General features: G+C 47.9%; 1 protein-coding gene across 2 annotated transcripts in view; it reads left to right on the top strand.

Moving 5' to 3' along the window:
• Window positions 1-21,434, top strand: part of MYO18B (myosin XVIIIB) — a 198,572-nt gene that overhangs the window by 90,341 nt on the left and 86,797 nt on the right. For both annotated transcript variants that reach the window (XM_064481117.1, XM_031442942.2), the window contains exons 25-30: window positions 3,054-3,178; window positions 7,585-7,739; window positions 11,294-11,417; window positions 12,260-12,460; window positions 16,122-16,232; window positions 19,152-19,256. In XM_064481117.1, coding sequence (XP_064337187.1) covers window positions 3,054-3,178; window positions 7,585-7,739; window positions 11,294-11,417; window positions 12,260-12,460; window positions 16,122-16,232; window positions 19,152-19,256 — 821 coding nt within the window. The remainder of the gene's footprint in view (window positions 1-3,053; window positions 3,179-7,584; window positions 7,740-11,293; window positions 11,418-12,259; window positions 12,461-16,121; window positions 16,233-19,151; window positions 19,257-21,434) is intronic.

The raw sequence follows: 21,434 nt of genomic DNA, 5'->3' as shown, positions 1-21,434 counted from the left end.
TAATCCAGCAGTGTCCCAAATAAATTATCAGTGTGACAGGTGCTATTTATTAATAATGCCAAAAAAGATTTTAAAAAATATTGGTGCTATGAGTGGGCAAGGCACCCTTCATTTATATTTTTAGTATAAATTTTGAGGAAGGCAGTTCAGTGGTTAACAAGTGAAATCTACAAAATCCCATTTCCAGATTTGAGTCTAGACTCCATCGCTTGTTAGATGGGTGGCTTTGGGCAAAGACATGATTTTACCTTAGTTTTCTCATCTTTTTAATGGCTATAGCCATAGGTGATTAGTGGGAAGAGTTCAGCCTCGTGCGTGGTACAGAATGCTGACTGTTAGGTACTTTTTCATTATTTCTAACATTACTAATAGTGGGATCATTATTCCTGCTCATCACCTGTGGAGCAGGACTACTCCTGTCCCCATTTCACAATGATGCCAGGCACTTAGCAGTTTTTGAATGGATGGAGAGAAGGGGAGAGGACCCCTGAACTGCCCAATGAGAGATGTACTCAGAGGAGCCAGGAATTCCTGGTGGTGCCCGCCTTAGACACTGCCTAGAGACTCCTGTCTCATGGCTGGATGGGCAGGATGACATCTCTGTCAACTCCGCTCCCCAATCCAAATAAGTCAGCCGAGGAGGGTTCCCAGTGTGTCTGTCAGCTTTTATAAAACGCTGACATCAGCCCGTCAGCGCCCCCAGAGAACTCATGTCCTAGAAACCTCAGGTTCACTGAGAGGAACGGAGGTCAGGAGGAGACGGGAAAGAGGCGGGGCACGTTTGCTGTCTCCTCCACTCTTGTTACCCTCTCACCCTGGCTGCCCCCAGGGTAGGCATCTACCAGGGACGTTAACCCAGAGGAGTCTGAGATTCTCAGATGTAGGAGACCCAACAGGGTGGGGTCCCTGCAAGGAGCGGGGAATGTGTGTGCGCAAAACCAGCGCAGTTTCCCCTGGAGAACCTCAGCCCGGCTCCGTCCTGACTGTGATTCATGTCTGAATGGCACTCCCTGTCCAGTTTTCTCCCGAGGAAGGATCCAGGAGTCGAATGAGGGGGAGATGTGCTTAGTAGCTCATGAGCACATTAGTCACGGTGTTCTCCAGCCTTCCTGCTCGGGGTGCCTATTCCAGGAAGCCAATCCACAAATACTTTGTTTTTCATTATGAAAGGAATACATACTCATTATAGAGAATTTCTAAAATACAGGAAAGTTGAAAGAAGCAATAAAACACTGTAATCATACCACTGCAGTGCCATCACAGCCTCCTCTGATAATCAAGCTGGAGGATAAATCATGAAAAATGTCTATGTTTTTTCCACTCAGCATGATTAAGTATGTAAAGAGCCTTTTACGGTCTGCATCCAGCAGTGAGCTGGACTCTGGGGATGGGAGGTCACAGGAGAATTTTAGTTGGGCCCTGCTCTCAAGAAGCTTGCAGTACAAATGCGGAAGTCAGACAAACCCAGGAGAGATGCGAGTGTGTAATGAAGGGCTCCTTATACGGACTGATTAGGGATGGTGCCCACGGAGAGGGAGGTTGGAGGCGGGAGTCAACCTCGAAGAATGGAGGACAGCGTCCTCATGTGTTCGAGTGGCCCACTCATACCCCTCGCTCTGTAGCCTAGTACAGCATGAGGTACATGGGAAGCCACAGAAATACTTTCTGCTGCTTCTTGCTTTTGAGGCTACGCTCTTTGCTACTTGAGATTTTTTTCCCAGAGGGGAGAGAGAATTCTTTTCCTACCATAATATTATTCACCTTGATGGAAACTTGAACAAGCTCTGAGTTCTTACAGTTAAATCATCCTTCTGTTTGGGTTCGTTATGTGAGCATCCGTATTGGGGTGACCTCCTACAAGACCTCAGTCCTACCATCCATCCATTTATCCATCCATCCATGTACCCACCTATCTGTGCACCCTCACATCCATCCATCCGTCTGTCCAGTGAAAGTTATGGGGCATTTATGACTCGCTAGGCATTGTAGTAAGTCCTGCAGACACAGTCGTGAACAAAACAAGAGTTTGCTGCTTTTCAGAGTTCGAGTCCTCTTCTGGGTTACATTAAGCTTCCTTTATGAGAGTCCTGATCGTGCTAGGTTGCAGCTGTCTTTTACATGTTTGTCTCCACCACTAGGTACTTCTGGAAGACGGAATCATTTCTTACTCATTTTCCTTTGTGCCTGGTATAGAGCAGTATACTCAGTGAGTGAGTGGATGGAAGGCAGATGAAACAAGGGATGGTGGATGGATGGTCGGACAGGTGGATGGAGAGATGGATGGTCTGTGCCTTAAACTGTCCATTTGTGCAGTGTTTTCCACAGCTCCAGTACCTTAAAGGACATTATTCTGATATTCAAATAGTCAAAAACTATCAAAGCCTAGTCTGTCCTATTCTGTTTTCAGCCAGTTTTTTAATCACATCAGCAAATTTTTTTTTAGATTTTTACCAAATCAAGGGATTGTTCCATTATCACATAGAGATATCTTGTGACCAACATCTCTATTGCTCTCCACTTAATAGACACTTTAATTATTGCTCATTGATTTATTTGTTCATCAGTTCAGCCAACAGTCACTGATCACATACTCTGTCACCCAGTGTGGTTGGCCACTAGGGTGACTCTAATTGGAGAACTTGTATTACCACGTATGGAGAAACTTATGCAGGTTGGGAACCCTTCTAGAGGGTGTTGAGGATCCACAAATGACTAAAACAGCTCCCCTGCCCTCAAAAATAGTGGAATTTCCTTGGAGGGGGAGGGAGAAAGGTATGTGCACACCTGTAGAGAAATTGAACAAAGCAAAACAGCCAAGCTTAAAAAGTGAGCAGTCAGTACCTTTAGACAGCTGGAGGTGGTCGGGCAGCTGCCTGAAGGAAGTGGTGTTTGTAAATTGGGTTTAAGGTGGGATTTCCTAATCTAAAGTCCAAGGTTGAGCCTTAAGAATTCAAATTAACATGGTGAAATTGTGCACTAAGAGCTGAGAGTGCATTGGGGAGCACCCTCACTCACCGAGCCTCCATCCTGGCCTCTCTGACTCTGTTGAGCAGCAGACGAGTGGCAGATGCGCTTCGACTGTGCTCAGATGGAGAACGAGTTCCTCAGAAAGCGTCTCCAGCAGTCGGAGGAGAGGCTGGACTCAGAGCTGGCGTCTCGGAAGGAGCTGGAGCAGAAGGTGAGAGACGGGATAGCCTGGGTCACAAAAGCACTCCACCGTTCAGGGTGTTGGCCCAGCCAGGGAAGGGAGAGAGGGCATCCCCCACTTGACATGTCCCCACCTCCACTGATGCTGCAGACGCAGGTCGCTGCTGCACAGGGGGAGTGGTTTTTCAGCATGCGTGTGTTCTCCACTGCAGTCCAGAGGACATGAATGTGAGTGCAGGATAGCTGAGTTCCAGTTCCCTTTCCACTTTGACCTTGGGGAAATCACTTTTACCTTTGGGGCCTCAGATGTCTCATCTATAAAGTGATTATAATATCTCTTAAAATTGTCAAATGGTGTCCATTCCCACAGCCTCTCTTCTAACTTGCCACCTCCATCTCTCATCTAGACCCCAGCAGCAGCCTCCTAACTGGTCTCCTTGCCTCCAGCCTCTCCTCTCACCCACCTGCCACGCTGCAGCCAAAGGCTCTTTCAGAGTCTCTCTCAGGTGGTTCTGTTACCACAGGTTATGCTGACTCTCACTGGGGATCGTTCCCCTGTGTGTTCTCTCGGTTTTGATTGTGAGCTCATCTTTAACAGGTCCCTCTACTCCCGCACACTAGCCCCAAGTCGTCTGCACTGTGGGTGTTCCTTTTTTTCCCTTGTGACTCTCATGGTGAGATTTTTTGTGTATTTAGCTATTTTTTTTTATTGTGAGTTAATCATCTTTTAAAAATTTAAAAAACTTTTTTATTGATTGTGAGGGGAGTCCTGTGTCTAAAGGGTTGCAGATGTGTTCCTTGAGAAGAAACACTTCCGTGCTTTTTTTTCCTGCAGCAGCCCCCAAGGTTATGCTAAATTCTGCCTTTCAGACTTTTGCCACGTGTGCAAAGTGTCAGTTTGAGCTCTAAACCCACCTGAGGCACAGACCTAGGGTTTTGATTTCTTATGGGAATCCTTTCCCCCCTCCCAGAGCCATGATGGCAACAAGCATCCTGACCACTTTCTGGGCCATGAGTGGAGCTTTTCCTGCCCCCTCTCACTGAGGGGCAGCTCCTGGCTTAGTGCAAGGGTCTTCATTCCAGGCTCCCACCTTCCATGGGCCCAAGGCCTTGTCTCCTGTCTCTCTTGGGCATTTGAACACAGCCTGTATCCTTAGGGGTATTTCTGCATCTTTCTGCTGTTCCTATCCTCTTGTCATAGTGTCAGCATCTACATTCTTGTTCCTGTTTTGTGTCCTCTGCGTTTATGGCATCTCCCAGTTTCCCTTTCTTTCTTGAGAGTGCAGCTGGACATTAAAAATATATTATAACTTTGTCTAGCATTTCTAGATGAATGTAGTGATAGCTTGACCTCTTTGACTATTTTGCTTTGCCTCCAGCTACCCCTAGTCTACGATCTAACCAGTCTGCAGTGTAACCCGTGGTGTGCTGGTAAACTGGCACTCTGAAAACAGACAGACAAACACCCTGAAGTGTAGTGTTTTCCAGTTTCCAGTTTCTGGGGTGTAAATGTTCCCACCATGGTCAGTTTCCAGCTGCGTTGGATGTGACTGAATGTGGAACTGGGAAGAGATGTGCAGCGTCAGCTCTCATAAGCCAGTCTGCCACAGCTCCAGCACGCCGCAGCGTCCACCCAGCTCGGTTGTTTAGGCTCACAGCAAAATTGAGAGAAAGGTGCAGAGATTTCCCATCTGCCCCCAACCCCCACACATGCATAGTCTCCCCCATGATCAGAGTCCCAGAGTGGGACATTTGGTTACAATTGATGAACCCTCATTGACACATCATTGGAGACCATAGTTTACATTAGGGTTTACTCTTGATGTTATATATTTTATGGGTTTGGGCAAATGTGTAATGAGATATACCCATCATTATAGTTTCCTTCATAACAGATTCACTGCCCTGGAAAATCCTCTGTGCTCCAGTAGTTCATCCCACCTCCCCCAGCCCCTGGCAACCACCGATGTTTTTACTGTCTCCATAGTTTTGCCTTTTCCAGAAGTATATGGTTGGAATCAGACCATATGCAGTCTTTTCAGATTGGCTTCTTTCGCTTAGTGATATGCATTTAAGGTTTCTCCGTCTTTTCATGGCTTGATAACCCGTTTCTTTTTAGTGCTGAATAATAGTCCACTGTCTGGAGCTATCACATGTGTCATTTATCCATTCACCCATCGAAGGACCTCTTTGTTGCTTCCATGTTTTGGCAGTTGTGAATAAAGTCACAGGAACATCCATGTGCAGGTTTTAACATGGGCATGAGTCTTCAGTACCTTTGTGTAAATTCCAAGGTGCATGGTTACTGGATCATATGTTAAGACTATGTTTAGTTTTGTAAGAAACCGCTAAACTGTCCCCCAAAGTGGCTGTGCCCTTTTGCATTCCCACTAGCAATGAGTGAGAGTTCCTGTTGCTCTGCTTCCTTGTGAGCATTTGGTGGTGTCAGTGCTCCAGATTTTAGTCATTCTAGTAAGTGTGTAGTGGTGTCTCATTGTTTTAATTTGCACGTGACGTGCAAATTTCATATTCTCATTCACCATCTACAGTCTTCTTTGGTAAAGTGTTAAGGTCTTTGGCCTATTTTTTAATTGAGTTGTTTTGTTTTCTTATTGTTGAGTTTTAAAAGTTCTTTGTATATTTTGGGTAACTTCTTCCTCAGATATGTCTTTTGCAAGTATTTTCTCCGTGTCTGTGGCTTGTCTTTTTATTCTTTATGGTATCGTTTTTTGCAAAGCAGAAATTTTAAATGAAGTCCAGCTTATAAATTCATCCTTCTGAGGGTCATGCCCTTGATGTTGTATCTGAAAAGTCATTGCCAAACCCAAGGTCATCAGGGTTTTCTTCTACATCACCTTCTAGGAGCTTTATAGTTTTGCATTTTACTTTTAGGTCTCTGATCCATTCTGAGTTAATTTTTGTGTAAGGTCTGTGTCTAGATTCATTTCTTTGCCTGCGGATGAGATGACCAGTTGGTCCAGTGCCATTTCTGGAAAAGACTGTCTTTGCTGCATTGTACAGCATCTTCCCCTTTGTGAAGCATCAACTGGTGTGTCTCTGTGGGTCTATTTCTGGACTCTATTCTGTCCGTTGCACTGGTTTGTTTTCCTCCTTCCAAAAAGCCTTATTCTCACCTCTGGGCCTTTGCAAATGCTGTTTCCACTTCCTAGAGCACTTTCTTTCTCTGCCCTATCTCAGTATCTCCAACTAGCCTTAAGATCTCAGCTTAAGTGTCCTTTCCTCCAGAGTCTCCCCTGACACAGACTGGGTTGAGTGTCCCTGAATTATTTCCCCCAATATAAGCTTCATCCTGCTGTATTGTAACCATCTGCTTATTTCTTGGTCTTCCCACATAAGAGGTAAGCACAGTAAGAGCTGAGGTCTTATTTGCCTATCCCACTACTGTATATGTATTGCTTCACTGTGAGGGAAAAGTATCATGTAATGAGCTTGTAGAGGTGGGCCACGAGGAGATCCCACGAGATTTTATGAACAATGAAAGTGAGGCTGGGTGGTGATGGTTTTAGTGGTCACTTCCAAGATGGACCTTTTGTGGTCCTCAGGAGTCATCTTCAGTTGCAGATAACCAGGGAGGGACAACCGCCCGCAAACAGCCCAGTTCTTTAATAACAAATTATAACGTCAGGTCAGTCTCCCCAAGGAAGAGGGGATATTCATGCTACATTAAAAACTAATGAAACTGCAACCTTTTCTGAGCAGCAGAATATAAGAAAACATCCCATTTGCCTTCAAATACTGAATTTAGAATTACAGGCTTCATTAACTCAGCATTTTGCTTATTTAAAGCGATTCTTTAATGAGGCCATTTCTTCAAAGCGAGTGTGCTGAGTTGCCCTCTCTCCCAGATCTAAACTAGGACGTTTGGGAGGGTGTTTTCTGGAGGAAGACGCAAGAGTCTTTGCTTTTGTGTTTGTTTACAGTGTGTGTGTTCCTATGTAAGTCAGCCCATCCAGAGGGCCACAGACTGCCCTGACCTTTAGCGCCTGTCTCTTGGTTTCCAGTCAGATGTTCTCCATGTGCCATTCTGGCTGCTTCATGGCCAATCATCACACGTCTCCCCAGGTTCTGCCTGCTGATGGGGATGTTAATTACACATGGTACTTGGGGCTGTCGAGTTGAGGCAGGGTGTGTAGAGCATCTATGGGCACGTTGGCAGGAGGATCACTAAGGAAAATTGATACCCCTAAGGGAATGATAGACACCCCCCCCATTTTATCCCTGAGCAAACTGAAGCTCAGAGAAGTTGCTGCCCCAAGGTGACACACACAGAAAGTGGTCCAGACAGGGTCTCCCCAGCCCCAGTGGCCACTCTCTTTCCATTATACTCACACTGGGAATGGCAGTGGTTTGAAATAAAGAGTAGGAGGCCTGTTCAGCACCAGCAGAGCAGGGTGACTCATTCTGTTCCTCCCACAGCTCGGGGAGCTGCAGACTGCTTACGAGGGGGCCAAGAAGATGGCCCACCAGCTGAAGAGGAAGTGCCGCCATCTGACCTGTGACCTGGAGGACACCCGCTTCCTGCTGGAGAGCCAGCAAAGCCGGAACCACGAGCTTGAGAAGAAGCAGAAGAAGTGAGTCGTGTTCCACATCGTCGCCTGGGTGCCCAGATGGGCTGCCTTGGTGCTGGGGTCCACTGGGGTCTGCAGATTCTCTTCCTAAGCCCCTCTGCTTCTGTCAGGGCTCTCCACCCATGGAGCTTAATCTCCTTGTTGTGCCCCAGTTTTCCTCCCTCTCCCCTCACATCTTATTCCTGTATGGGTCCCCCAAGGATGCAGCGAGAAATAATTATTTTCTGTTACCCAGTCTCAGCTCTACCACCAACTGACCATGTGACCTTGGGGAACTTTCGTGGCCTCTCTGGGCCCCAGCATCCCCGTTTTGCAAGTGAAAAGTTTGTTACGAAAAGTTTCTTATGGAGGGCAGAGAGCGCCTCGCGTGGTGGGTAGGAGCGGAAGTGCTGGTCCAAGTCCCAGCTGTGCCTCTTTCCAGTTTTGTGACCTTGGATAAGTCATTCCACCCGTCTCAGCCTGGTTCTCACCCTTAGGTGGAGTGCCCCCTTGTGGTGAAGATGAGATGATACAGTTGGTATATTCAACAGGATTCAATTCTGGTTCCTGTCCCCATTGTCAAAAATGAGGCCAAAAAATTGAGTCACTGCCCTTTTCACTTAGGGTTTAGACCCACAGACCATGTGAGCAATTCTGGCAGGAACTGGACTTTGTGCACGAAAACATGCTGGTCTTGACTGTGCACACTGGCTCCTGTGCTTGCCTTCTGGACAGTTTCCCCAGTGGTGGCGCCTTGACCCGAGCCCAGGTTCACACTCACAGGCTTCCTTGTGCAACCTTACCTCCTGTGATGGTTTCGTCCCTGGACTCTTTGGCTGGGTCAAGTTCTTCAGCTCACTGGGTGAGGGTAAAGGTATGCCAGGTGAGCCAAATAAGCCCTAATGGAAACTTCCTAGGAGGCAAATAGATGAAACACAGCCTCTTTAAGAAGGTCCAGGATAAATACACAGGAAAGCCTGACTATGCGTGTCAGGATGTGGTTTTGCTGAGGGGGCCTCTTTTCTGAGACATAGCAAGCTAAATTATATTTCCATGGGAGTGGCACAGATTTTGAACTTGGTCTGCATTAAATTATTTCTCTCATTTATCTTTGAGCTTTCCTGAGCTGACTTCTTCATTTGGAAAAAGTTCTTTGGGGGGTTATTAGCCTGCCCCCCAAAATGAAAGAAGTTTATTCTCTTCTTATTGAGATCTGACTCTAGTTCCTTTTCTACCCCCTGGTGGATGCTCTGGTAGTGGGGAAGATGGCTCTGTCCCACCTTGGTCATTTCCTGTGTGACCTTGTCAAATGGGACCACCTCTCTGGTCCAGACAGTGGCTGATGTTTCAGGTCAGTCCTGGGCCTTAAGCAGGCTGCCTGCTGCTGAAGAATGGCTCAGACTGACCCCACCTGGAAATTGAGAGGCGGGCCCCATCATCCCTCAGGTTTCTGCCAGCTGTGACAGTCCTGGTCCTTATCTATGGGTTCCTCTCCTGTTCTGAGGGTCCTTATGCAGGGTTTCAGCTTTCTGATGGGTCAGTGGCAGATTGGGGGCATTCTGCCCTTGGACTTTATGCAGCCAGAAAATTCCATCTCTGGTCTTTCCCTGATGGACTTCCTCAGGCAGAATCCCTCTTTCCAGTCTCTGAAGAGCCTCCCCACTTCCTCACCCTTAAATCTCTTCTTCCGAGACTCCCGTGTCCTGCGATGCCCTCCACTCCACTAACATCTCTTGGCAGAAGTCACTTTGTTTTAATGCTAATTACAAATAGCGGCCATTATGCTTCTAGGCTGACTGGAATTTTAGCAGGGAGCCTGTGAGGGCAGTAGAAGTCTCTTTCTGAAGGCGGAAATGCCGGCAGAATGCCTACAGTGAGGGAGAGATTAGAAGTTAGTGGTACTTCCTCATACCTCTTTCAGTTTAATCAGGTTGTAGATGCAGCCGCCTCCTCAGTTTGCTGGGCTCTGGATGGAGTGACATCTCCACGCTGATAGAATTTTCTGCCCTTACCATGGCTTCTAAGTTCAGAGTGGTTCCATTTGGGATTGGCGTCTTACTGCCATGGTTACACAAAGCTCAGTTCCAAGGGTGATGGAACTCTCAGTGCTGGAGTGATGAGAGGCTGGACCCCAGGCCCACTGCTAGTGGGGTGAAGGGTGTGAGTGAGTCCATCTGTCCTCAGGCAGTTGATTGTTCAGTGTGTCCGAAAGTCAGGGTCTGTAGGAGCCATTCTTTAGCATCAGGTGCCCATTAAAGACTCCTCTAAGACATCAGTGCTGGCTGGCCCCCACTGTCTTTCCCTTCCTGTCCCAGGGCATGAGCAGGTGAATGGGGACTAGCTAAGCCAGCAGAGAAGCTAGCTCCAACTCACTTCATAAATTTGGCTGAATCACTTCACCTCTCTGAACTTCAGTTTTCTCCTCTATAAAATGTTTATAACTTGCTGGATTGTTATAAGGACTCCATGGACCCCAGCTCAGAGCCTGGCATTCTGCAACTGCTGGACCATTATCATCATCACAGTGTTCCTGTTCAGAGGCAGCCAATAGTGCCCTTGAATGATGTCGCCGACAGCCAATCGGAAAGCTCCTGGGCCCTTCCAATAGTGGGGCTCCCCCATATGACCTATAGCCTGCTTTCTCAGGAGTCTTGAGGCTTTGAATGACCATCTAGTGTTAAGGGGCATTGGATGGGAGCCCTTCTTCTCACCAAGGCCAAACCCCACCCCCAGTTCAGCCATTCTGGCCACACCAAGTTCCCTGGAGCAGGTGGCCTTTCTGTGTGGGCCGAGGGCAGTTGACCAGCGTCACATCTTACTGAGGTGTGGCAGAGCCTTCTGCTGGTTTCCTTCCCTGTGATAGGGGTAGGAGGCTGAGAGAGTTGCTTGGAATGATGTCACATCCAGGGAGGGCTTCTCACTTCGTGGTCACCAACATGGAGGTGCAGGTGGGCCTCAAGCCAGGCATTTCCTCATTCCCCACATGGCCCCAATAGGACTGTCTAGTCTTGATGTTTTCTGCTTAGAAAATGAATGAAGACAAAATCAAATGTGTAACTGTCCAGCATTTCTCAGTAATAACCATTCCCAATATGGCTTATGAGTGCATACGCCCAACAATATTCTGGAAAACATGAAACGTTGGATGTCCTTTGTTTGTGCTGATAAATGCATTCATTCACTAATCAATGAACATTAGATGCCAAACCTGGGCCTCGTAGAGTTAAAAGTCCCTGACATGTATTGGCAAACCTGATAGATGAACTTGTTTTATATATCTATATGTTTTGTGCTGTTATTCTCTACTTGTGTATAGTTTTATTTTGTTTATATCCACATTTTAAATAAGTATCCAGTAGTTTGTGGAAACTCTCTCTGAGCCTGCGGAGCTGCTCTCTGGTGCTCAGGATTCTACCCCGTGTCCACAATCTTATGCACAAGCGCTGAGCACACCCTCCATCATCGAATTCTCTCTCTCTCTCTAGCGGTTCTTGGCAAGCTAACTGCCCCTCTCCAGCCCCGACCCCCGGCCCAGGTGCGCCCACCTCATGGCCATGACATGTGTTCTGCTTGGACAGGTTTGACACGCAGCTGGCCCAGGTCCTGGGCGAGTCCGTGTTTGAGAAGGGCCTCCGCGAGAAAGTGACCCAGGAGAACACCAGTGTGCGGTGCGAGCTGGGCAGGCTGCAACAGTGCCTGGAGGTGAGGGGCGCGTGCGCAGGGCCGCCGGGCCTTTGGTTGCTGGGTCTCAGGACCCCCCCACCCCCGCACACTTGCTGCAAAGGGAGATGGGAGAGAACTTGGTGTGGGTGTCCAGCTGGCTGGACTCACAGAGCCTAGTGTGCCTTAATAAAGCTAACTGTGGGTGGTGGGTGATGGATAATCAGACCTGTCTCCCTCCATGTCACTCATGATCTTGCTTCAGTCTCCTGCATGAGTTTTGAGGTGGTCCCCTGGAAGGGCAAGAGGTTCGGCACGGAATGAGTTAGCTGTAGACCCACCTCGGGGCAGTGCCCTGTCCCCTGCGGGCTCCAGTGTGGAGGGATTTTATTAAAATTTGACACAGGCCCCTCACTCATCTGCTCCTCAGCCTGCTGTGGCTCCCTCTTACCCCAGAAGAACCTTTAAATCCCTTAGCCAGGCGTGTGGCTCCTTCATGACCCAGCCCAGAGTTCTTTGACTCTTGAGCTGACTTTCTAACCTTGAAGAGTCATTTCTGGCCACTTTGCCTCCCTGCTGCAACATTTCAGGCCCAGCCTTGGCACGTACACAGCTTACATGGGGGAACAACATTTCTTGTTTGTGCTTTAAGGTCTTGCTCTAGGGCAGCGGTGCTGCTCTCCCACACACACCCCCACCCTTGCCTGTCTGAGCTTTTCTGGAGAGAGGACCTTGGTATCCCACAGGGGCCACGGTGAGGGGCTGCAGGGCCAGGTGGATGGCATGCACTGAAAGTGGACAGCGCCTACCTGCAGGCTGTAGAGGTGTCCCCAGGGGAGGGTGGTCACGTGACTCCGGATCTCTGCCCCCCTTTATCTCTGTAGCAAAAGGAGCAAGAAACCCTGCAGCTGAAGCGGGAGGTGGAGATGCTGCAGGCCCATAAGCAGGAACTGCTGGGGTCCCCCTCTCTGGGGGAAAATTGCATCGCCAGCTTAAAGGAGAGGCTCTGGAAGCTGGAATCCAGTGCCCTTGAGCAAGAGAAAATCCAGAACCAGCAAGAAAACACCATCAAACAGCTGGAGCAGGTAGGAAAGTCCCGTCCAGGGTGATGCCCTGCTCTGTGGTGACTCCAGTGCAGAAGGCTGTCATTAAAATAGACATGGGTTCCTACTGAGCTGCTCCTTGTTCCCCTGTAGCTCCCTAGTACTCCAGAGAGCCTCACAACACCTCAGTCTGACATTCAGATCCTTTATGAGCTAGCCCACTCCTCCCATCCTGCAAGCATCCATGTCACCTCCTCTGAGAAACTCGCCCTGATCTCTTTCTTGAAAACAACCCCACCCCACGCCACATTCACTTCCCACCCCCCCACCTTGTAGCAGCTGCCGTCATCTTCGCTAGTGTTGTTAGAATGTGCTCAATGCGTCTCTCCCCCGTTAGAGTATAAGTTTCAGGAAGGCAGGAATTTTTGGTTGATCTGGCTTATCAGAGCATTCCCAGAGCCTAGAATGAGAACAGGTACATAGTTGGTACTCAGCAAATAACTGTTGACCCAGGATCTGATATTTATTGAGCACTGTCTAGATACCGGACTCAGCCCTAAGGTCTCCTCATATATCACCTCATGAATCTGCATGAGAAATCGATGTGCAGTTATCAGTCTTATCTGCACTTTACAGATGTGGAAGCTGAGGCGGGGAGACAGTGGCGGGGATGGGACTTGGAGTCTGCTCCGTCTGACTCCACAGGGCTTTGAATACCTGCCTCCAGGAAGGTTGGGATGGGAATCTTTAGAAAATGCAGCGTAACTAAGGGGAACAAAGCAGGAATCAAATACTGTTGTACCAGTTCCCTCAGCGAAGCGCCAGATGAATATTTTATGTCTGCTTGTTTGTTTATCTGCCCAGTCATTCCACAAAGGATTCAAAGCAGCTTATAAGATGTATGCATAATAAAATAGAAAAAATATAAATAAAACAAACCAAACCAGAAAGACACAAATTAAAGTCGGTGCTAAGGAAGGATGGAATGGTGAATTACTATGCAGACATGCACAACATACACTCTTACACACGTAATAGTTTTAGCTCGAAAATTCCTGGTGGCCAGAGAGAAAAAGGAAATGTGAGTTACGTGCTTTTTATCATCCCTAAGATGAAAATAACCAGTTTTTCAAGGGGAAACAAGTCTTTTCTTGGTGCTTATCTCTAAAAGGAGTTTCATAAAGGGGTAATTATTCTAAGTGGTGTTGAGGTTGGAACTCCTTTTTCAAGAAGGTCTGACCAGGCAGCATGAATATGTAAAGTGGATAAGCTCTGAGCAACTCTGGTGAAAGGGGATGATGGGGTTGGAGGTCGAGGGGAGCCTGGGGTGGCGGCCTTTGCTTCTCACTCACCACCCCCTCTTTTGGGATGGAGCCTGTTGAGTACTGAGACATGGGTGTGGCAGGCGTGGAGGGAGAGGCTAGAACAGTTCAGAATACAGGGTTTCTTTACTCAGTCAAACCCGTATTTATTAATCACCTACTTTGTGTCCGGCACAGTGCAGATGCTAGGGATACAGCTGTGAACAAGACAGATGTGAGCTCTGCTCTCTGGAAGTTTATCGTCATGCTGAGTGCTATGGCAAAGTTTAACTTGCAGATCTGGTTTGGGGAGAAAGGTTGGGGAAACAGTCAGGGAAGACTTCCTGGTGGAAGTGACATTCACTGAAGCTGAAAGCTGGAGCATGAGTCTGAGTTGGCTGACCAAGAGAGTTCCAGGCTGGGGGAACAGCCCGTGCAAAGGCCTGGAGGCAGGAAAGTCGAGTAACATTTAAGGAACTGCAAGATGGTCACATCTAGATGGTGTCTGTGTGACATTTGGGAAGCCCCCTGTTTTCTCTGGACTCCAGTCTCCTCATCTGTACAGTGAAATCGGAGCCTTGTCAACCACCTAGCTTCCCCCAACCCCAGCTCTGAATCTCTGAAGGTTCTCAAAGGAGGTGGGTTATCTGTGTAGGTCGTTAAGGGTCATAGACGACAGAACAGCACCGCATGGCAGCCCAGGGTGAAGAGTAAAGCAAGCACTTTGGAAAATCGTGTTAATTCTTGAAGATACCAAGAGGGGACCACTCAATGCTCAGAAGCAGAGATGTGCTACCATGACCTCAGGGACCCACAGTGGATGCAGCTTCCCGTTTTCCACCCTCTGCGTCCACAGGAGGCAGAGCTGACTCAACACTGTCATCCACCTTCAGCTTCACCCATAACCCCCTGCTGCACTGGGCTGCTGTAGACATCCGGGAGGTATTTATTGATTACAATAAAGCACTTTTTTCAGGAAATTTTATGTTAACTCATATAAGCTTGACACATAAATGGTATTGCAGATGTCAGGAGTGTCCAGGAGGCTAGGAAAAAATGAAAAAGAAATATTTTATTTACTTGCTTAAGCTCCTCATTTTGGATTATCTTCCCATAACCTCTGTCATTTTAAAGGAGGCGAGGAAAGAAATTGGCATCTAACGTGTGCCTCCTTTATGCCAGAAACTGCAGGAGGGGCTCTGATGCACACTGCTCTTCCTCCTCTTCACCACACTCCTACATAGTAGAGAATATCATCAACATTTTAAAAAAAAAAAAAAAAAGGTTTTTTTCCTCAGCCAAATGTCCCTGTTAGGGACAGTGGTTGGAACCTCCTGCGGGCTTGCTGAGAGGGGCCGGGCAGTGCCGTGAATGGTCAGAGCCTTGCCGTCCGTGCAGTCTAGCTCTCCTGCGGTGTTGGGCTCCGGTGCTGCTCCGTGAGCCACAGCGTGAAGGAGTATAGATCAGTGACAGCTCAAAAGTCCAGGTTCATGGCACCTGTACCCTAGAGATTCTGATCCATAGGTCTAGGGTGAAGCTCTGAAAGTGAAAATTTTAAAATATGCATCAGGTAATTCTAATGTGCCATGAAATTTGAGAAGCAAGAACTTGAGTCAATCTCTCATTTATGAAAATCAAGAAAGTAAAATTTTGAGCTAGAACCAGATTCTAGACTTCTGCCTCCAATTTTAGAACCTTCTACATAAGATCACACAGTTTCAGCAGCATGCTCAGCTCTTTTCCTACTCTGAGCAGGATTTGGAGGCTCTCATTTAAAAGGCTTGTCTCCTTCACAGGAACACAGGTCTTCGTTACGTCAGGCGTCCGGGAAGGGAGGGAATAGTCCTTCTTCTCCGTTTTCAAAATAATGGGGAAAGAAAAATAAGTACTGTCTTTGTGCCGGGTGTCGTGCCTGGGTGCTTTGCATGGGCTGTCTCAGTTAGTTCTCACAAGCGCACTCTAAGAGGGCTGTTTTCTAGAGAAAGGTTGCTTATCAGAGGCAAAATGAATTGTCAAGAGAACATCTTGAGCACATTATCTCCCTCTCCAGGATTTCCTCTCTTCCTACGTAAACTTTGATTCTATCACCTATCCACCCACCTAAAAAACACCGCTGATGCCTGCTCCAGGGCTGACATTCATTTCATCTTAAGAGTGTTGAGAAGGATTCCGAGGTTACATCAGAACTCAATGGAAAAGAGTGTGATTGATTAGTGACGCTTGTGATGACCCTTGGAAGGGCTAGAGGCAGCATTTGGGCTACTTACCTACCACTTCTGCCCTCCCTGTGCCTGAGGGGATAACTTGACTCATTGCACTCCAAAGATGAAAATGCAGCTGAAATGCTAAGGGTGATGCAGTTGGTGTGGGCCACCCTCACACGCTGTCCTTGCTGCCCCCAGCTCCGCCAGCGGTTCGAGCTGGAGATCGAGCGGATGAAGCAGATGCACCAGAAGGACCGTGAGGACAAGGAGGAGGAGCTGGAGGACATCCGCCAGTCCTGCCAGAGGCGGGTATGTGAGCGCGAGCACAGCTGTGCCCCTGCGTCCCGGCAGGTCCAGTCTTGCTGTCTCTTCCCTAGAGTGAGGGCAATTCCAGGGCCTGGGGACAGCCTATTTCTGCAACCACCTGAGACCCTAGCTTCCTAGGTGCTTTCAAGGGTGCTGGAGCAGAAGTCCCTGTCTTAAATATGATTCTGAAACTTCTGGAAGCTTCTGGAACTGTCCAGCATAATAAGCCCAAGATTTCTACCAAGAGCCCATAGTGCCATGTGACTGATGCCCTGGGGAGGATTTATGTGTTTCAAGAAGGGGACCAGTCCTTTCTGGCTCTTTGCCTTGCAGATCTTACATTTTATCCAAGGTCTTTGCAGACATTTCAAACAGTGTTTAAGAAGTAAACAAACTCTTGAAACCTTGCCTCCGGGACTCCATCATTATTCCTGTTTTTCCATGTTCTTTCATCTCTCTCTTTCATTGTACCACACATACGTGTTTGTAGAGATACCGTTTTACCTAGGTGGGGTCATATGATTTTGAAACCTACTGTTTTCACTTGGAAGTTTGTCCTGGGTCTCCTTCCATATCAGTCAATTCAGATCTAGTTTACATGTTCAAAAATATTCCACCGTAGGCATGGTCTCTAATTTATTCAACAAGTCTACTGTCATTGGACATTTAGGATTTTCTGATTTTCTGTTATTTTAACCAGTGCCTAGACAAACATCCGTGTGGAAGCTTTCACTGATGTGAATGTAAGATGGATCTTTAAAGTGGGATTGCTGCGAAGCTTTAGGTTAAGTGTCATTGAACAGGCTTTGCAGGACTTCTCTGGGCCTTTCATAGCCTCGTGTACATTGTGCATCTCCAGAAAGGGCCGAGTAGCCTTTCAGAAAGGTGAAGTGGCCTCCCCCAGGTTACCTCGCCAGGAAGTAGCCAAGCTGGGACTTGAACTTAGGTCTATCTGACTCCAAAGCCCAATTTCTTAACCAAAATAACTAGGTTTAATTTTTTTTTTATTTTGCAAATGTTTGGACTATGGAAGGCCATTTAGGAAGCACTTGACAGAAGTCCACTTTGGGCAGTATCTCATCCTTTAGTGCTTCCTGCACAGGGACCTGCCAAAGGCTCTGATAAGTCCTGCATGCAAGACCTGTTAACTCAGTGATTTTCACACTTATCCTAGCATGGACTTCCCACCGTCCCCCGCACACCCACAGCATACCTGGGAACACCACGTGGGAATGTTCTACCGGACAGACTCCAGAAAACTTTACCTTGCTTGGTATAGAGTTTTAATTATTTTGTATATTCTTCTAAATGAATTTCAGCTTTCACAGTTTTCATTTTAAGCAAGTATGAGCAGAATTCCTAGTGTCTTTCACTTATAAAAGGAGGTTTTGAAATGAAAATGAAGTTTCTTTTGAAACAACCATCAATCAGTACTTTTTTTTCTCTCCGTGGGTCAAGAAATGGAAGCCCCCAGCCCCTGCCTGTGTGCCCGCACATGAAGGTGGCACCGTTTCTAGTGCATTCCAAGAGGGCCTCAGAGCAGCATGAGTGCCCTGAGCCAGGATCCTGATGTGCTGGAGATGTGACCCAGGCCCTCGTGAGGCTTTTCCATGGACAGATTTATAATGGGGGAGAGGAGGTCAGAGAAGGGTGTTTTCCTCCCATGGCAGATGCTAACGTTGACTGCACATCTAGCAACTGCTCTGCTTGGTCTGTCTCTCACCGCGGCAGGAAATCAATTGTTAGCGACGTAGGTGGGAATGCTGATGGCTGTCCGGTGTGGCGGAAGAGCTGGGCCAGGAGACGGAACACTAACGGTTCTCAGTAGCAGTTGACTTAGAAATCTGTGCTTGAGGACATCTGACTCAGTTTGCCCACCTGTGAAATAGAGTCATTGATAGCACAAGATGGAGCCGGGGAGGAAGGGGCGAGGCTCCACACATGGGAGAGTCTGGGAGGAGAGAAGGTGTGCAGAGCACGGTGATGGTGGGCACCCACCCTTGTGGGTTCTTTGTGGGTGATTACTGAGAAGTCAGAGCTGACTGTAAATTGCATGAGTTGCTCGTAGCCATAGGTCTCAGTCAGTTTGGGCTACTATGACAGAATATCGTAGACCTGGGGCTTAGACAGTAAACACTGATTTCTCTCAGTTCTGAAGGCTGAAGAGTCCAAGGTCAAGGTGCTGGCAGATTTGTTGTGGGGCAAGGGCCCTGCTCCTGGCTTGTGGATATGTGCTGCCTTCTCATGGTGTCCTCAACAGTGAGGGGCGAGAGACAGGGACAGAGACAGCATGCTCTGGGGTGTCTCACCTTACATGGGCTCCAATCCTCACGTGGTGGCTCCACCCTCATCACCTCATCTAAACCTAACCATCTCCCAAAGGCCCCATTACCAAATAATTGTGTTGGGGGTTAAGATTTCAACATAGGAATTCTGGGGAGAAACACACAATCCAAACACCAAATATTCTCAAATGCGACTTTTTTTTTTTTTTTTGCTGTGTCATACTATATTTAATGAGAGGTGAATGCATTTTGAAATGTTGGGATATAATGTTGTACAGAGTCTTAAAAAGTCAGAGTACCAAGACTTGTAAATATTCAAGCCAGATCATGGCGGAGGAAGAAGACGTATTAGGAAAGAGGTAGGGAACTGGGGGTGGGGACATCACAGGGAATGGCAGGGGGTTCCCCATAATTGGCCAGCTCTCCCCAGAGTTGTCCGGCTCCCGAGCTTTTGGGCTCCAGAGTTCTTTGACAGAGACACCCCCTCCGAACAGCTACATCAGCCTTTGTGGAACTGGACAAGGGGCTGTGAACTCCACATCCCCTGCCACCAGCCCCCAGAGGGTCCCTGCCTCATGGGACTTGTCCTGATGGAGCTCATTCATCCTGTGCCTGCATCTGCCCTTTGTGCCCACAGCTCCGCCAGTTGGAAATGCAGCTGGAGCAGGAGTATGAGGAGAAGCAGATGGTCCTCCATGAGAAGCAGGATTTAGAAGGCTTGATTGGAACCCTTTGCGATCAGGTAAGAGGGAGACACTGGCAGATATTTGGGGGAGCACATCCCTGCCTCTGGGTCCTATTAGAGCAAGGACTCAGGGTGGGGAGTGGTCTTCAGGACAGGCCAGGGCTAGACCTTTCAGCCGGCCTCCACCAGCTTCTCCCAAGAGCCCTCTTCTCCACCAATTCTGTCTCTGCCGTCACTCACTGCCTCTTCAGAGGGGACCTACTGGGGCAGGGGAGGGTCTACACACAGCAGGGTTCTCGGGAGGACCCTTGAGAATAAAGAGAGTGGGTCCAGCCACGAGTGACAGCCAAGGTCACCTTGCCTCCAGCTGCTGTTGAGTTGGGAGTGATGGCTGCCCTCACTTTGATGGGGTGACTGTGAATGGCCACTGGGCTCACAGCTGGCCTCATGACAGCGAGACTTTGGCTGGAGGCAGAGTCTGGCAAATGGAGCTTTAAGCCCTAGTGGGGCCACTCTGGCTATGTGGCTTAGGGTGATCTAAGTGACTGCTCCGAGCTTCTGGAGAACAGAGCCTTGTGGGCTTGTTGCCCTCGCTGTTATGTACCAGGGTTCTCAGCTGCAGCGCCACAGGTGCTTTGAGCTGCATCGCTCTGTGTTGTGGTGGCTGGGGGGCTGTCTTGGGCATGGGAGGATGTTGAGCAGCACCCCTGGCCTCCACCTCCTAAATGCCAAAAGCAAACCCCCGAGTTGTGACAGCCAGCGATGTCTCCAGACATTATCAAGCATTCCTCCAGGACAGAGTCAGCCTCCTCTCTGCAGAGGACTGCTCCTGTAAATAAAGCAGCCAGCAGAGCCCAGGGCCACTCCCCCAGATACTCCTCTCCCTGAACGTGCTGCTGCTGAAACCCTGACACAGCAGAGCAGTGCCTGGACTCCTGTGGTTTCAAGTATCATAGGAGCATTTGTTTGTTTTACTGTATTTGCTTAACATTTGTTCATTGTCTATTAATTAGCAATGATCTTGCTGTCAGTAACGCCTCCCCCCCACCCCAGGGTTGTTCCTTTTATTTGCAGAGGAAAGTGGGCCCCTTCCAAATAGTCCTGCGGGGCAGCAAGGCCTCAGACTAATAGGTGCTCACTATGTATTTTTTAATTGATTAAATGAGTGAATTCTAGAGCAGAACTACTGCTACCATGAGAGTGACTTGGAAGCTGAGAGCGTCATTGGGAGAACCATATGATCTTCCTTCTCTGGGTTTTCTGGTTTTTCAGCCAAGCAGGTGGGAGGCCACTGAGTGCAGAGCCATGGAGGTTACTCTCTCTTTGGCATCAGCACAAGAGCGCACACCCCAATATTTCATTCTAGAATGACAGTCTGAAATCACTGGGAGGAGGTTGCATTCTACCCAGCATGGTCCGTTTAAGAAAAGAGAGAAGGTAATCCAGTAAAGAAAGGTTTTTATAAATATTGCTAAAATTCAAAATTTTACGTGCAAAGGAAAGGTAACTAATGAATGAAATGCCAATTTTGTGTTAGTCACCAAGCTGGAACCTTTAAATAACTTATCACATTTGATGCTTTTTAAATGTGTTAGTAAGACATTTGCCAAATACATGGAAAAGTAGAACAAATAACGTAATTGATGCTTATGCACCAGGAGTACAGGGTTCACATAAATTAACGTTTTGCTGCATCTGATTCAGACATTTTTAAGGAAGCAGAACATTTCAAAAAGTTGGTGGGCCCTCAGTTTCTGTTCCTAATCTCCCATCCCTCTATCCTTCGGTCTTTTCTACCTTCCTTCCCAGAGGGGACCATTATCCTGACGTTGAAGGGTGTAATTCCCTGAATGTATATTTGAACTTTAACAGTGTACAGTTCATATGATTCTACACATTGCTTTGTCCCCCTGCATGCTGTTTTTGAGTTCAGTCCATGATAATACATGTAGCTCTAATCCATTCCTTATAACTGCCACACCATATTCATTCTGCTGTTGGTGGATGTTTAGCTGCTTCCATTCTGAGACGCAGAACTGCAGTGTGTATTCTTACCTGTGTCTCACTGCACGTGGGAAGGCGTTTCTGCAGGGTGTGTAGCTGGGAGAGGAGTTCCTGGCTCTTTGGAAAGTGCCATTCGGGAATTGTTAGATGTAGCCCAAATTGTTCCTCAGAGTAATTGTGGCAGTTTATGTTGTCACCGGCATTTGTGTTTGTTTCCCCACATCCCCCCGA

Source organism: Camelus dromedarius, chromosome 31 (genome assembly GCF_036321535.1).
Source record: "Camelus dromedarius isolate mCamDro1 chromosome 31, mCamDro1.pat, whole genome shotgun sequence".
Taxonomy (NCBI): Eukaryota; Metazoa; Chordata; class Mammalia; order Artiodactyla; family Camelidae; genus Camelus; species Camelus dromedarius.
Note: the sequence above shows the minus strand (reverse complement) of the source record. Positions and strands in the feature narration are given on the sequence as shown.